The sequence below is a fragment of the Oryx dammah genome, unplaced genomic scaffold (genome assembly GCF_014754425.2).
Source record: "Oryx dammah isolate SB20612 unplaced genomic scaffold, SCBI_Odam_1.1 HiC_scaffold_3, whole genome shotgun sequence".
In the NCBI taxonomy this organism is placed as follows: Eukaryota; Metazoa; Chordata; class Mammalia; order Artiodactyla; family Bovidae; genus Oryx; species Oryx dammah.
The window spans coordinates 100,498,984-100,513,673 of NW_024070187.1; the positions used below are offsets into that span (position 1 = coordinate 100,498,984).

Below are 14,690 nucleotides of genomic sequence, written 5' to 3' on the forward strand. Positions count from 1 at the left end.
AAGATACAAAGTACAATATATACTATGACTCTAATTCTGAACGAAAATACAAGTTGTACAATATAAACAGTTGTTACTTTTACATACGATTTTTTTTTCTCTAATGAGCATAAATTACTTTTATCAAAAAATTGAGTATTTTAACAGGAAGTACTGATGTTTAATTTGTTCATTTTCACCTAAATGAAAATATAAGTTAATATAAGTTGTCACCCTGATCTTTTTAAATGTGTCTGTTACAGACCCCCTTGCACTCTCCAGCACAAGTACCTCTGAACAACAGCAAAGACCCTCCTCAGACAGCGTGTGCGGAGCAAGGCACCAGCTCAGATGAAAATGAGATGTCTGACAAAAACGGGAGACCAGGCGCGTCCCCATCCAGGAGAGACAGTGACAGTGACAGCAGCGGGAGTGGAGAAGATGACTTAGTGAAAGCTCCAGCAAAGATACCAAACCTGAGCTGGAGCTCAGCTTTGCATCAGACTCTAAGCAACATGATGTCACAGGCACAAAGTCATCACCACACACTCAGGAGTCAAGAAGAGCCCATTTGTACCATGTTTTACTATCCTCAGAAAATACCTAATAAGCCAGAACATGAGGGCAGGTATTGTCAATATTGGGCTTCCCTGGTAGCTCAGCTGGTAAAGAATCTGCCTGCAATGCGGAGACACCGGCTCAATTCCTGGGTCGGGAAGATCCTGTAGAAAAGGGTTAGGCTACCCACTCTAGTATTCTTGGGCTTCCCTGGTGGCTCCTTCGGTAAAGAATCCGCCTGCAATGCGGGAGACCTGGGTTTGATCCCTGGGTTGGGAAGATCCCCTGGAAAAGGGCATGGCCACCCACCCCCGTATTCTTGCCTGGAGAATCTCCATGGACAGAGGAGCCTGGTGGGCTACAGTCATGGGGTCACAGAGAGTCAGACACAGCTGAGTGACTTTCACTTTCTTTCACTTTGTGTATATTCAGGTCCAACTGTATTTGTTCAAGTTTTTTATTGTTTGTTTTTTTTTCTATCATGTCATCCAAAATAACTACAAGAGTAAGGCTCTTTATTTCTTCTTTTTCTTATTATGTTGAAACACACATTAGCCTTCTGACAACATTAGCTTCAGCCTTAGCTCCAAAATTAACAACTGGGAATCAAAAATATATTTATTTAACTTTTCTCACTGATTTGTGCAGCTTAAAGAGATCAACAGAGAATAAAAATCAGTAATATTAGCACATAACAGATGTGAAATAAATTCATAGTCCAGAATCAGACTAAAAATGATCTGATTAAAAAACAGATGTAACTGTTTGTTAAGCATTTTCTATCTGTGGTACAAACTTACTATACTGGCATTGCAATGTGTTTGAAAATAGTCTTGCTTTGTCTCTGTAGTAACCCTCTTTCCCCTCGACCACTGGATGTAACTCCTGGGCAGAGCTGTCAATCTCAATCAGAATCTGTTCCCATAAATGCAATGGATGAATATCATACGCATCACACTTCCGAACCAACTAGACAAGAAAGCTTGACATCTTTGAAAAATGACTTGGAAAACCACCTTGAAAACTTTGAACTGGTGAGTTATTTCCTTTGCATGAAGAACATTCTATATTTCCTCAAGTAAAATGTAGTTATACACAGCTTCCCTTTAGGGAAATTGCTGTCCTTTAGATCAGCCTCATATCTATGCTCAGTAAATAGACAACACATCTGCCGTGTTTCTCTGCTAAGAATTCAGGGAAAAGACAAGACTTGGGTACACGTCCTGACTCTCCCAGTGACTTGCTGTAATTTGGCAGATGCTATGGATGAATTACTTAATTCTTCTGAGTTTTAGCAATTTTAGCTGTAAAATGGGACTAGTAACCTCATGGTATTGTGGTAAGTATTAAATGAAATAACATATATAGAACACCTAGCCCAGTACCTATAATTTCCCAAACTCGACAAGTTACCTGTTTACTCTTTAATCAAGTTTGAATGTAATTTCATTCTCTTCCACACTGTTTTATGGGTGCCTAAATGGAATCCTTTATACTAATAACCCTAGAACTTCTAAACTTACAAATTCACTTTGGAAGTCACATTTCTAATAGAAATAATATCCCTTGGACATAAACAGTGATAGCTCAATCATCTGAAGAAAATGAAAGAGAATCTGAGTTTTGTCATTTCTGTCATTCTGTCTGACCACTTGGAGTTTTTAATTTCAAATGTAAAAGGTGAAAAAATTTGTTTGAAAAAAAATTTACAAAGTCTAAATTTGTTGATAGTTCCAATTTTTGATAAATATAGTATTTTTTGAATTTGAAAAAAAAGAATAATATCCTTAACACTGATTCAAAGTCACCCTTTTAATACTTTTTTTTTGTTATCTAAGTAATAAATACTTATTATAGAAAAGTTAGAAAAGATTAAAACCATCACTAGTTAGAACCCATAAACACTTTAATATTTCCAGGCACTTTGTTTCCCTATAATTGTGTGTGTGTGTGTGAGTGTGTAGCATCTACATCTTCAATTTCATTCTCAGCAGTAGAGTGAAAATAATCTTTGGATGATTTCCTTAGAAATCTGTCATCATGCCTATAAGCCCTAAGCAACCCTTGTGCCTCAGTTAAAATCTTAAGGAAAAAATTTTCATACAACTAAATATATCAAATTGTGATATTTAATCACCTAGACTTCATGTTTTTACCCAAGAAAAGCTTTCTTCTGTTGCTCTTGGCATGAGTGGGTTTTTTTTTGTTTATTCTGAAAATATAAGAATTGAAGCTTGAGTAAGTTCTGGGTCAGCTATCTCCAGACAAGCACATAATGTTGAATTTAAACCCAACTTTTATTTTACATTGGCAGGCAAGAGGTTGGAAGAGTACCTTCTGTCTAGAACTAGGCATACATATCTGCCTTCTTCACTTGGGCAAGTTAAGCAGCCTTTTAAAGTTTCGTTTTCTCCTGTGTTAATCAATGGAAAGAATAGTTGTCTTTCTCTTTGTACTGCAAAATAGAATCACTGTTTCTTTCCTTAGGAGGTAGAACTCCTGATTACCCTAAATAAGTCGGAAAAAGGAAGCCTGGGCTTCACAGTAACCAAAGGCAATCAGAGCATTGGTTGTTACGTTCATGACGTCATTCAGGATCCAGCCAAAAGTGATGGGAGGCTGAGACCTGGGGACCGGCTCATCAAGGTAAGACATTTAAGCAGACTGTGTTTGTGCCAGTGTGGCTAGACAGGTGGTGCTAGTGGTAAGGAACCCACCCGCCAATGCAGGAGACGCACATTCATGATCCCTGGGTGGGGAAGACCCCCTGGAGGAGGGCATGGCAACCCACTCCAATATTCTTTCCTGGAGAATCCCATGGACACAAGAGCCTGGCGGGCTGCAGTCCATAGGGTTGCAAGAGTCGGACACGACCGAAGTGACTGAGCATTGCAGCAGGGCCAGAGATCAAGCCAGTGCTGCAGAAGGAAAGCCAAGAAGGCTGAGTTGATACAATGCTCTATTTCTCCGTTTGGTTTATGTTTTCCTTCTCCACCTCTTAAAAATAAAGGCCTTTATATAGTCATAGTTTGAAAAGACTTTAAACAAGCAATTTTGAGTCTCAGAGAAAGTTTCTTAAATTGCTCTAAGAATAAATTTTCTGTATTAGCAAAGTAATAACATCTGTATTAGCGATAATAATAGCATTATTATTTATTTATAATACCTTGGTCTTTGTGCTCATGATTTCCACAATAAAGAAGATTATTAGTAAACTAGAGACCAGACTCTTTTTTTTTTTTTTGCTGCACTGGGGTCTTTGTTGCAGCACATGGGGGACTTTGCTCAGTGCTGCGTGCAGTCTTCTCATGTTGTGGCACATGGGCTTCTCATTGCAGTGTGTAAGTTCTCTAGTAGCACTGCATGGATTTCATTGCCCCGTGGCATGTGGGATCTTAGTTCCCCCACCAGGGATCAAACCCATGTCTCCTACATTGCAAGGCAGATTCTTAACCACTGGACCACCAGGGAAGTGTCCCTAGAGACCACTCTTCATTGTGACTCTCCTACTAGCCAAAATAGATTATATGGAAAGTTAGGGAAATTACTATATTTCGTCAGCAACTCCTGTGTTCCAAAAGCTGTAATCCCACTTTGGCCCTTTCTTATCTCTGTAGGTTAATGACGCAGATGTTACCAACATGACTCACACAGATGCAGTGAACCTGCTCCGAGCTGCGCCCAGGACCGTCAGATTAGTTCTTGGCCGAGTTCTGGAATTACCCAGGATGCCTGTGCTGCCTCATTTGCTATCTGATATCACATTTACATGCAACAAAGAGGAGTTGGGTAATGGCAGAATCAAGCTTTGGGCAGTGTGACTTTTCTTGGATAGATTAAAAGTACATACTGTTAAGCCTAAGGAAACAAATATTTTTCTATCTCCTGAAGGTTTTTCCTTATCTGGAGGTCGTGACAGCCTTCATCAAGTGGTGTATATTAGTGATATCAATCCAAGGTCAATCGCAGCCACAGAGGGTAATCTCCAGCTCTTAGACATCATCCACTATGTGAACGGAGTCAGCACACAAGGAATGACTCTGGAGGAAGCTAAGAGAACGTTAGACATGTCACTTCCTTCAGTGGTACTGAAAGCTACCAGGTACTCCACAGTTATTCATGGATTTTTGTATGTGTGCACATGCATTTCAGGCCATTAGATTCTCTTAAAGATATTCCTGAATTAGTAATTCACAGACTAAATGGATGGGGAATTAGTAAAGATTATGTGTTTCCTTCACGATAGTCAAATGGCTGTGTCAGTTTCGTGACTCATGTGCATCCCACACTGTCCAGACCAATCTTCAGACAAGTCTCACTGATCATAGTAGTAAAGCAAGGACTGTATGCCGATTGCCTTAGACCTAAATTCAGACAAGTCCTGATGAGGCAAAGGAATGAGAATATATTGGTTGGCCCTGGCAAGTCCTGGCTGATTACCAGAGCTGGAACACAGTCTGTCCTCCCAGAACCTCATGTCTACAACCAATGAGGCATAGACTCTCGCATCCACTATACCTCCTGACCATTTCCCGTTATAAGAAATGCTAATAGCAACTTTCCTTTCACTTAATAATGGAAATAAATTTTTTTTAATGTATGTGTTAGTTTCCTGCTATCAAATGACTACAAATTTAGTGGCTTAAACCAATGAAAATTAATTATCTTAACAGTTCTGGAAGCCAGAAATAGAAAACGGTCTCATTGGGTTAAAAATCAAAGTGTTAGCAGAGCTGCATCCCTTCCAAAGGAGAAAATCATCTCCTTGCCTTTTCCTCCTTTTAGACATTGGCTATCTTTCTTGGCTCATAGCCCTCAAACATCTTTAAAGCCAGTGATCACAGCACCCTTGGTCATCATATCTGTCTGACTCTGACATTCCTACCTTCATGTTTAACTTATAAGGACCCTTGTGATTACATGAGATAATCCAGGATAATCTCTTAGTCTCTAGATCTTTAATTTACTCACTCCTGCAAAATTCCTTTTGCCATGTAACATAACATATTCAGAAGTTCTGGGGATTATAATTCAGACATCTTTTGAGCCATTACTCTGCCTTCCACAAGGACATGAACCCAGGCTTTTAGATTACAGTCTTATATTACATAAAAGAAAACTTCACATTTGTGTCTGTGACTCAGAATGGACTTTACATAGTATATATTCCACCATATAGGAACAGTTAATAAATCATTTGATCATAAGCCTATTTCTCCTTCTGAACCTTTAAGTTTGATTGTATACTTTTCCCCTTGAACATAATTCCTGACCAGTTTCCCTCAATATTTCTAAAAATTTGATTGCCTACAGTTATTTTCATAAATGTAGCTGAATGTTAATTAGTGGAGGAAAGAAGTGTTCAGACAACCTGGGAAAATGTTTTTCTGATTCTACTAACCATAGATCTAGAATTTTTTGCCTCCAAATTACTAGAGCATCTCTTGAAAAAGAAAGTGGAAGTGTTGGTCAGTCTGTTGTGTCCAACTCTTTGTGACCCCATGGACTGACTGTAGCCTGCCAGGCTCCTCTGTCCACAGAATTCTCCAGGCAAGAATGCTGGAGTAGGTTGCCATTTCCTGCTCCAAAGTATCTTCCCAACCCAGGGATCAAACCCAGGTCTCCCACATTGCAGATAGATTCTTTACCATCCGCACCACCAGAACATCCCTTTCCTCAGGTCTAAAATCAGTTTTTTTCATCTTTCTACTTTCGTCTTGGCTGAAGTCACTAAAGATTCAGTTCAGTTCAGTCACTCAGTCATGTCCGACTCTTTTCGACCCCATGAATTGCAGCACGCCAGGCCTCCCTGTCCATCACCAACTCCCAGAGTTCACTCAAACTCATGTCCATCGAGTCGGTGATGCCATCCAGCCATCTCATCCTCTGTTGTCCCCTTCTCCTCCTGCGCCCAATCCCTTCCAGCATCAGAGTCTTTTCCAGTGAGTCAACTCTTCGCATGAGGTGGCCAAAGTACTGAAGTAGTCCCAATTACCTTCCCCTTCATCCTGCTTCCAGCTACAAACTAGCCAGTTTTTATTTTATTATTTAAAGAAGTGATTCTTAATCTTTTTTCAGTCACAAATATCTCCTTTCAGCATATATAGATGAAGACTGATAAAATCTTGTCTACAGCTTCAGAAAGTACCTAGACCCCTGAAGCCCATCCAAAATAAAACTCGAGGCTAAATGGTTAACAGATAGTTTGAGGGAAACTTAAGCAAATATCTTAAATAATTTACAATTTTGTTTTCTTTCTTTTTCTGTTTTAAACAACACAGAGATGGTCATCCAGTGGTTCCCAGTTCCAAGAGGTCTGCTCTTTCAGCTTCAAAGTCAGCCAAAGCCAATGGTAAGGATACGGTGATTTTTTTTTTTAATGATACAAGTACTTTTGGAGAGGTAACTATCTTTTCCCAAAAGCAAGTTTGAGTACTGTCATAGTATTCTATTGCCCTTCCAGACTATTTTGCAGAATCTAAGTGAAAAAGTGACGTTTAAATAAAAGCTTGTCTAAAATTCAGTGCATGATAGGAAAGAGTGGAGCAGCATGGACCCTAGGATTTAAAGCTAGACAGACCTGAGTTCATTAGGTCCCGTGTAACCTTAGCAAGTTACTTGATCTGTATCTAAGCCTCTGTTTTCTACCTGAGAGATGAAAAGATTATTATAAAAGTATCTACTTTATAAGGTTATAATGAGGCATAAATACAATAATATATCAACTTATTACAATGATTGTCACATAATAATTTATTCAAGCAGTTACTGAATTTCTTTTCTGTGCCAGGCAGAGTTCTGGGCATTGTGAGTATAGCAATGAATAAACAAAGTATCTGTCTTATAGTCTAGCATAGTAATAGAAATTATACTATTAATAGTGGTGGCAGCAGTTAAGATTAATTTAATGCTTTTTCTGGACTAAACATTCTTCCAGGTGCTCAGATACTCACAACAACCCTGTGAGACTTATATCCTCCTTTTATAGAAGCAAAAACCGAGGCCCTGAAAAGTCTGATAACTTGCCCAAGCTCAAAGGGTAAATAAATAGTCAAAGCAGAATTTAAACCTAGGATGTCTGACTCCATGCTCTCATTTACATAATCAGGCTTGGTAAATGTAGCTTTTATTGGCAGTATTCATACCATATAAAAATGTTAGGCACAGGGGAATATGGTCAAACTTAGAGTGTTTGAAATATAAATCCAGTACTTCTTTATAGAGCTAAACTTTTAGGGTATTTGGCCGCCACCATGCTCAGAAGCTCAGTCGTGTCCAACTCTTTGCAACCCCATGGACTGTAGCCCACCCGGCTCCTCTCTTCATGGGATTGTCCAGCCAAGAATACTGGAGTGAGTTGCCGTTTTGTTCTCCAGGGGATCTTCCCTACTCAAGGATCGAATCTGGGTCTCTTGCTTTGCAGGCAGATAGTTATCCTCTGAGCCACCAGGGAAGCCCTGTAGTATCTAAGTACCAAAACAGCTCAGAGAAATCTGACAGCAGCAGCCATGGTTTGATTATCTTCTGAAAGCTAAAGCACATCTGTTTCTCTCCTCTCTTGTTATCTTAAATGCCTTAGGGGCCCTTCCTGCTGCTCTCTGATAATTCTGGTTCACAGCAGAGTCAGACTACCTCACACAACAGTCAGAAGAGCATTTGTCTAGTGACCTCTGAGATGACTCAGAAGTTTGTAACTTTCAAGCCTGAGGAAAGTAGCTGTGCCCTGTCTGCCTTGTAGAAACTGCCTAGTAATCTGTCTTTATGGGATTCTCTGACCTAATTTATGAATTCTTAAAAATCATATAGTATCGTTCATAGGAATTCTCTTGCAGTGATGAATATGTAAAATGGCACAACCATTTTGGAAAGCAGTTTGCCAATGTCTTAAAAATTTAAACATACCTACTGTGTGATGTGAGTCTGAGTGAACTCCGGGAGTTAGCGATGGACAGGGAGGCCTGGCGTGCTGCGATTCATGGGGTCGCAAAGAGTCGGACACAACTGAGCGACTGAACTGAACTGAACTGTGTGATCCAGTCATTCCACTTCTTTATTTACTCAGGAGAAAAGAAACCATATATCCAGAGACAAAAACTTGTCCAGGAATTTTTTTAGCAGCTTTCTTTGTAACTACCAAAATCAGAAACCACTCAAATGACCAAGAACTGTTGAATGAATAACCATTTGTATAAGCAGCCTCTGGAAAAACCCTAATGAACTGTTTGGCCAACCCAATAATATATTCGAACAGTAGAATATTACTCAGCAATAAAAATGAATAGACTGTTGATACATGCAACAACATAATTAAAATAAACTCAAAATAGGTATGCTGAATGAAAGAAGCCAAATATAATAATAATACAAAAATGAATTCATATTGTATTATTCAGTTTATACAAAGTTGTACAAAAATGCAAGTTAATCTGTAGTGACAAAGCAGATCAGTGGTTGCCTGAGGACAGAGGGCAAGAGAGCCGGGACAGAGGAGAGGTTGCAAATAATAAACTGTTTGTTTCATACAGTTGCAATATGATTCCTTTGAACAAGTAGTTCAATTTTGGTACCCTGTTTAATTATTTTTCCTGGCAATTTAATAAAGTATCTCCTAGAAATAATGAATCTAATTAGATACATACATTTTAACTGTAGAGGAAACAATCTCATATTTAATATATGTATTGAATTTTTGTTCTGAGGGCTAAGAGTTAAAATCAGCATTTGGTTTAGGAAACATAGTCTCCAGTTATATCCATACTTATTTTCCTATGTTAAATCAATAGTCTTTATGAAATGAAATAAAGGATCTGCTATCTTTCCAGTGACTGTAGTTCAGCACCTACGATTTCTCTCCCATTTAGTTGGAAACAATCTATATTCAGTTTCAAATACTAGAAACATTTAGACCAAACTGAGCTTTTATACCAACTTTTTCTTTTTTTTTTTTAAGAAAAATAGTTAACTTTGTCCTTGGAAAAAACCCTCCTCTAACATTTAATTCCATCTAGTTGATTTAAAATCACATGGTGTTATGACCTCTCAGTATATTAATAAAAATAAGAACACACTTAGAAATTGTGGGTCTTCTTTCACTATTGTCCCTAATGTGTTCTGAGTGGCTCATCTTTTTCTTTCTATTCTTCCTTCAGGTCCTCACATTGTGGAGTCTTGTGGCAAACCTTCACTCACACCTGATAACTCATTCTCCAAGGTAAGTGAAAGACCACATTCTTTAGATACCTTCTTTAGTATTGATTTTAGATACATGTACTTAGTAAGCAGATTTTATTTTCTTGGGCTCCAAAATCACTGCAGATGGTGATTACAGCCATGAAGTTAAAAGACACTTGCTCCTTGGAAAGAAAGCTATACAAACCTAGACAGTGTGTTAAAAAGCAGAGACATCACTTAGACAAAGGTCCATGTTGTCAAAGCTGTGGTTATTCCAGTAATTGTGTATGGATGTGAGAAAGTGAAAGTCACTCAGTCGTGTCAAACTCTTTGCAACCCCATGGACTATACAGTTCAGTTCAGTCGCTCAGTCATGTCCGACTCTTTGCGACCCCATGAATCGCAGCATGCCAGGCCTCCCTGTCCATCACCATCTCCCGGAGTTCACTCAGACTCACGTCCATCGAATCCGTGATGCCATCCAGCCATCTCATCCTGGATCGTCCCCTTCTCCTCCTGCCCCCAACCCCTCCCAGCATCAGAGTCTTTTCCAATGAGTCAACTCTTCACATGAGGTGGCCAAAGTACTGGAGCTTCAGCTTTAGCATCATTCCTTCCAAAGAAATCCCAGGGTTGATCTCCTTCAGAATGGACTGGTTGGATCTCCTTGCAGTCCAAGGGACTCTCAAGAGTCTTCTCCAACACCACAGTTCAAAAGCATCAATTCTTTGGAGCTCAGCCTTCTTCACAGTCCAACTCTCACATCCATACATGACCACAGGAAAAACCATAGCCTTGACTAGACGGACCTTAGTTGGCAGAGTAATGTCTCTGCTTTTGAATATACTATCTAGGTTGGTCATAACTTTTCCAGGCCAGAATACTGGAGTGGATAGCCTTTCCCTTCTCCAGGGGATCTTTCCAACCCAGTGATTGAACCCAGGTCTCCCACATTACAGGCAGATTCTTTACCAGCTGAGCTACAAGGGAAACCCATGGATGTGACAGTTGGATCATATAGAAGGCTGAACACCAAAGAATTGATGATTTCAAATTGTGGTGTTAGAGAAGACTCTTGAGAGTCTCTTGGACTGCAAGGAGATCAAACCAGTGAATCCTAAAGAAAACAACCCTGAATATTCTTTGGAAGTGAAAGGTTGTTGCTGAATCACGCAAAGACACCAGGATTCTTGGCCTCTAGAGGAGAAGAATTCAATCCGGGGCCAGAGACGAGGCTTGATCACTCAGAGCTTTTTTATAAGAAAGCTTTATTAAAGTATAAAGGAGATAGAGAAAGCTTCTGACATAGACATCAGAAAGGGGTAGAAAGAGTACCCACTTGCTAGTGTTAGCAATGGAGTTATATACTCTCCAATGAATCAAAAGAATGTCTGGAGGTTGTAAAGACCTCACCAGACATACTCCCATAATTTACATTTTAAAATAACAGAATTAGCCAGAAGGTTTAATCCAGAGACTGTCCTCAGGCAGGATATATTATTGTTACATAGACCTACTCCCATAATTTACATTTTAAGATAACAGGATAAGCCAGAAGGTTTAATCCAGCGACTGTCCTCAGGCAAGATACATAATCCTAAGGAATGTCAGTTCAGTTCAGTTCAGTTCAGTCCCTCAGTCCTGTCCAACTCTTTGCAACCCCATGAATCACAGCACACCAGGCCTCCCTGTTCATCACATCTCCCAGAGTTCACTCAGACTCACGTCCATTGAGTCCGTGATGCCATCCAGCCATCTCATCCTGGGTCGTCCCCTTCTCTCCTGCCCCCAATCCCTCCCAGCATCAAAGTCTTTTCCAATGAGTCAGCTCTTCGCATGAGGTGGCCAAAGTACTGGAGCTTCAGCTTTAGCATCATTCCTTCCAAAGAAATCCCAGGGTTGATCTCCTTCAGAATGGACTGGTTGGATCTCCTTGCAGTCCAAGGGACTCTCAAGAGTCTTCTCCAACACCACAGTTCAAAAGCATCAATTCTTCGGCACTCAGCCTTCTTCACAGTCCAACTCTCACATCCATACATGACCACAGGAAAAACCATAGCCTTGACTAGATGGACCTTAGTTGGCAAAGTAATGTCTCTGCTTTTGAATATGCTATCTAGGTTGGTCATAACTTTTCTTCTAAGGAGTAAGTGTCTTTTAATTTCATGGCTGCAGTCACCATCTGTAGTGATTTTGGAGCCCAAAAATGTAAAGTCTGACACTGTTTCCACTGTTTCCCCATCTATTTGCCGTGAAGTGTTGGGACCGGATGCCATGATCTTCGTTTTCTGAATGTTGAGCTTGAAGCCAACTTTTTCACTCTCCTCTTTCACTTTCATCAAGAGGCTTTTTAGCTCCTCTTCACTTTATGCCATAAGGGTGGTATCATCTGCATATCTGAGATTATTGATATTTCTCCTGGCAATCTTGATTCCAGCTTGTGTTTCTTCCAGTGCAGCGTTTCTCATGATGTACTCTGCATATAAGTTAAATAAGCAGGGTGACAATATACAGACTTGACGTACTCCTTTTCCTATTTGGAACCAGTCTGTTGTTCCATGTCCAGTTCTAACTGTTGCTTCCTGACCTGCATACAGATTTCTCAAGAGGCAGGTGAGGTGGTCTGGTATTCCCGTCTCTTTCAGAATTTTCCACAGTTTATTGTGATCCACACAGTCAAAGGCTTTGGCATAGTCAATAAAGCAGAAATAGATGTTTTTCTGAAACTCTTGCTTTTTCCATGATCCAGCAGATGTTGGCAATTTGATCTCTGGTTCCTCTGCCATTTCTATAACTAGCTTTAACATCAGGGAGTTCACAGTTCACGTATTGCTGAAGCCTGGCTTGGAGAATTTTGAGCATTACTTTACTAGCATGTGAGATGAGTACAATTGTGCGGTAGTTTGAGCATTCTTTGGCCCTGCCTTTCTTTGGGATTGGAATGAAAACTGACCTTTTCCAGGAATGTAGAGGGGGGAAAACAATAGTTTGTCCTTTCTTCCTCCTTGAGAATTCCAGATCCCTCTCTCCTTGGGGACCCCTAGACTTCTTATCAACCTGCCTAGGAAATGACTCTCTCATTCCCCCTTTTCTTTTAGGAGAATTATGTTGCCAAGTGAAAAGACGTCGTTTTCATTCCATAACTACTTCCTGCTGTTTAGGGACGTGGTCCCTATATTGTTGAGGCAACATATTCTCCTAACCCTCATATTGAGGGTCTGTGATCCAGGGGCCCCAAGTAATAGTTGGAGGAGGCTGTGGCACTCGGAGGAGCTTGGACAACCATTTGTAACGTAAAAACTAGAAACAAATCCAATTGCACAGTTACAAATGCAGGGAACAAACAGCAAAAATAGAACAATCAGAATTATTGTAATTAAGATAGTTTAAAAGTCACGTTATGTCCATAGTTACATCAGTCCATCTTAGGATTGTTAGATGTCATCAGTTTAAGAAGCATCACGTATGATTGTTGTCAAAGGTATTCACAGATGTGGAGAAAGTCTTTTCCTTGAAGTGAACATGTCCACCATGGGAAGCCTTCCACTGATGAAGAGGGGAGTGCTCCGCAGACCCAGCAGTTAGATTGATTGTGAAATGCTGAGTAGGAGTGAGCCCAGGACAGGAAGACTTTGTCTTGAGATCAAACAGCAGACTCAGGATTTTTAGAGTCAGCAGAAGTAGGCTCACATAGATTATCAGGCCCATCTTTTGGCTCATCTAGACAGTCCCATTATGGAAGTGGATCAGGAAGAAAGTGGGCCAGGGGCTTCAATAAACACAGAGTAAGTTGCCCCAGTATCTGAAAGAAAATCGACGGGTTGGCCCCCCACAGTTATTGGTATTGAGGGTTTCTCAGGTGTAATCAGGGTGGGAGCTTGGGTGGGGACCCCTGGGCCCCTTCAGTCCTGATTGTCTTGAGAGTCCACCTCTGAAACCTACGCCTCTGGGGGCTGTCTCTCTTCCAGCGTGGTCCTTTGCAGACAGGACATGGAGCTGGGGGTGGCTTAGGTGCCTGAGGGCAACTCCGCTTCAGATGCCCCCCCTTTCCACAGTAATGGCAAGCCCATCCCTTTTCACCTGGGTCCCTCTGGGCATTTTCCTCAGGCTGTTTAAGAACAGCCATTGCAGAGGGTTTTTGCCTTTCCTTTGTCTTTTTCTGCCTTTCTTTCTTTTCCTCATGTTCCCTACCATAATAGACTGTCTGAGCCAGTTGTAACAGATTATCTAAAGACTGATTTGGTCCATATGCCAGTTTCAATAGCTTATAGCGGATATCTGGAGCCGATTGAATGAGAAATCTATCTTTTAAGATCACTTTTTCCTCTTCACTTTCGGGATCAATCTCTGAATCTTCGAAGGGCTTCTCTCAGTCTATCTAGGAACTTACCAGGAGCGTCCTTCTCCTCCTGTTCTGTTTGCCAATTTGCCATAGTTTAAAGGCTTAGCACGTACCTGCCTGAGTCCTTCAAGAATACATCTGACAAAATGACTCTGATCCCATCTTCCTTTAGCTGTGTTGTAGTCCCAGTCTGGTTCTATAGTTGGGACCACCTGATTCCCAGCGGGGAGGGCAGTTATCTCGTCCTCCCTCTTCCCTACTGATTCATTACCAAACCATTCATCTCCATGCTACTGCTGCTAAGTGGCTTCAGTCCTGTCCGACTCTGTGCAACCCCATAGACGGCAGCCCACCGGGCTGCCCCGTCCCTGGGTTTCTCCAGGCAAGAACACTGGAGTGGGTTGCCATTTGCTTCTCCAATGCATGAAAGTGAAAAGTAAAAGTGAAGTCACTCAGTCATGTCTGACTCTTATCGACCCCATTGACTGCAGCCTTCTCGGCTCCTCCGTCCGTGGGATTTTCCAGGCAAGAATACTGGAGTGGGGTGCCATTGCCTTCTCCGATTCATCTCCATAAGCAACTGCTTTTCCCAAAACTCAAGTTTTTGAGTAGGGAGTCAGCATTTGTCCCAAGATATACA

The 14,690-nt window shown here is 40.8% G+C and overlaps 1 protein-coding gene across 9 annotated transcripts in view; it reads left to right on the plus strand.

Annotated features, from left to right (window-relative positions):
- Nucleotides 1-14,690, plus strand: part of PTPN13 (protein tyrosine phosphatase non-receptor type 13) — a 221,198-nt gene that overhangs the window by 174,055 nt on the left and 32,453 nt on the right. For all 9 annotated transcript variants that reach the window (XM_040237277.1, XM_040237279.1, XM_040237283.1 and 6 more), the window contains 7 exons: nt 243-607; nt 1,388-1,571; nt 3,025-3,183; nt 4,155-4,326; nt 4,429-4,639; nt 6,819-6,889; nt 9,687-9,748. In XM_040237277.1, coding sequence (XP_040093211.1) covers nt 243-607; nt 1,388-1,571; nt 3,025-3,183; nt 4,155-4,326; nt 4,429-4,639; nt 6,819-6,889; nt 9,687-9,748 — 1,224 coding nt within the window. The remainder of the gene's footprint in view (nt 1-242; nt 608-1,387; nt 1,572-3,024; nt 3,184-4,154; nt 4,327-4,428; nt 4,640-6,818; nt 6,890-9,686; nt 9,749-14,690) is intronic.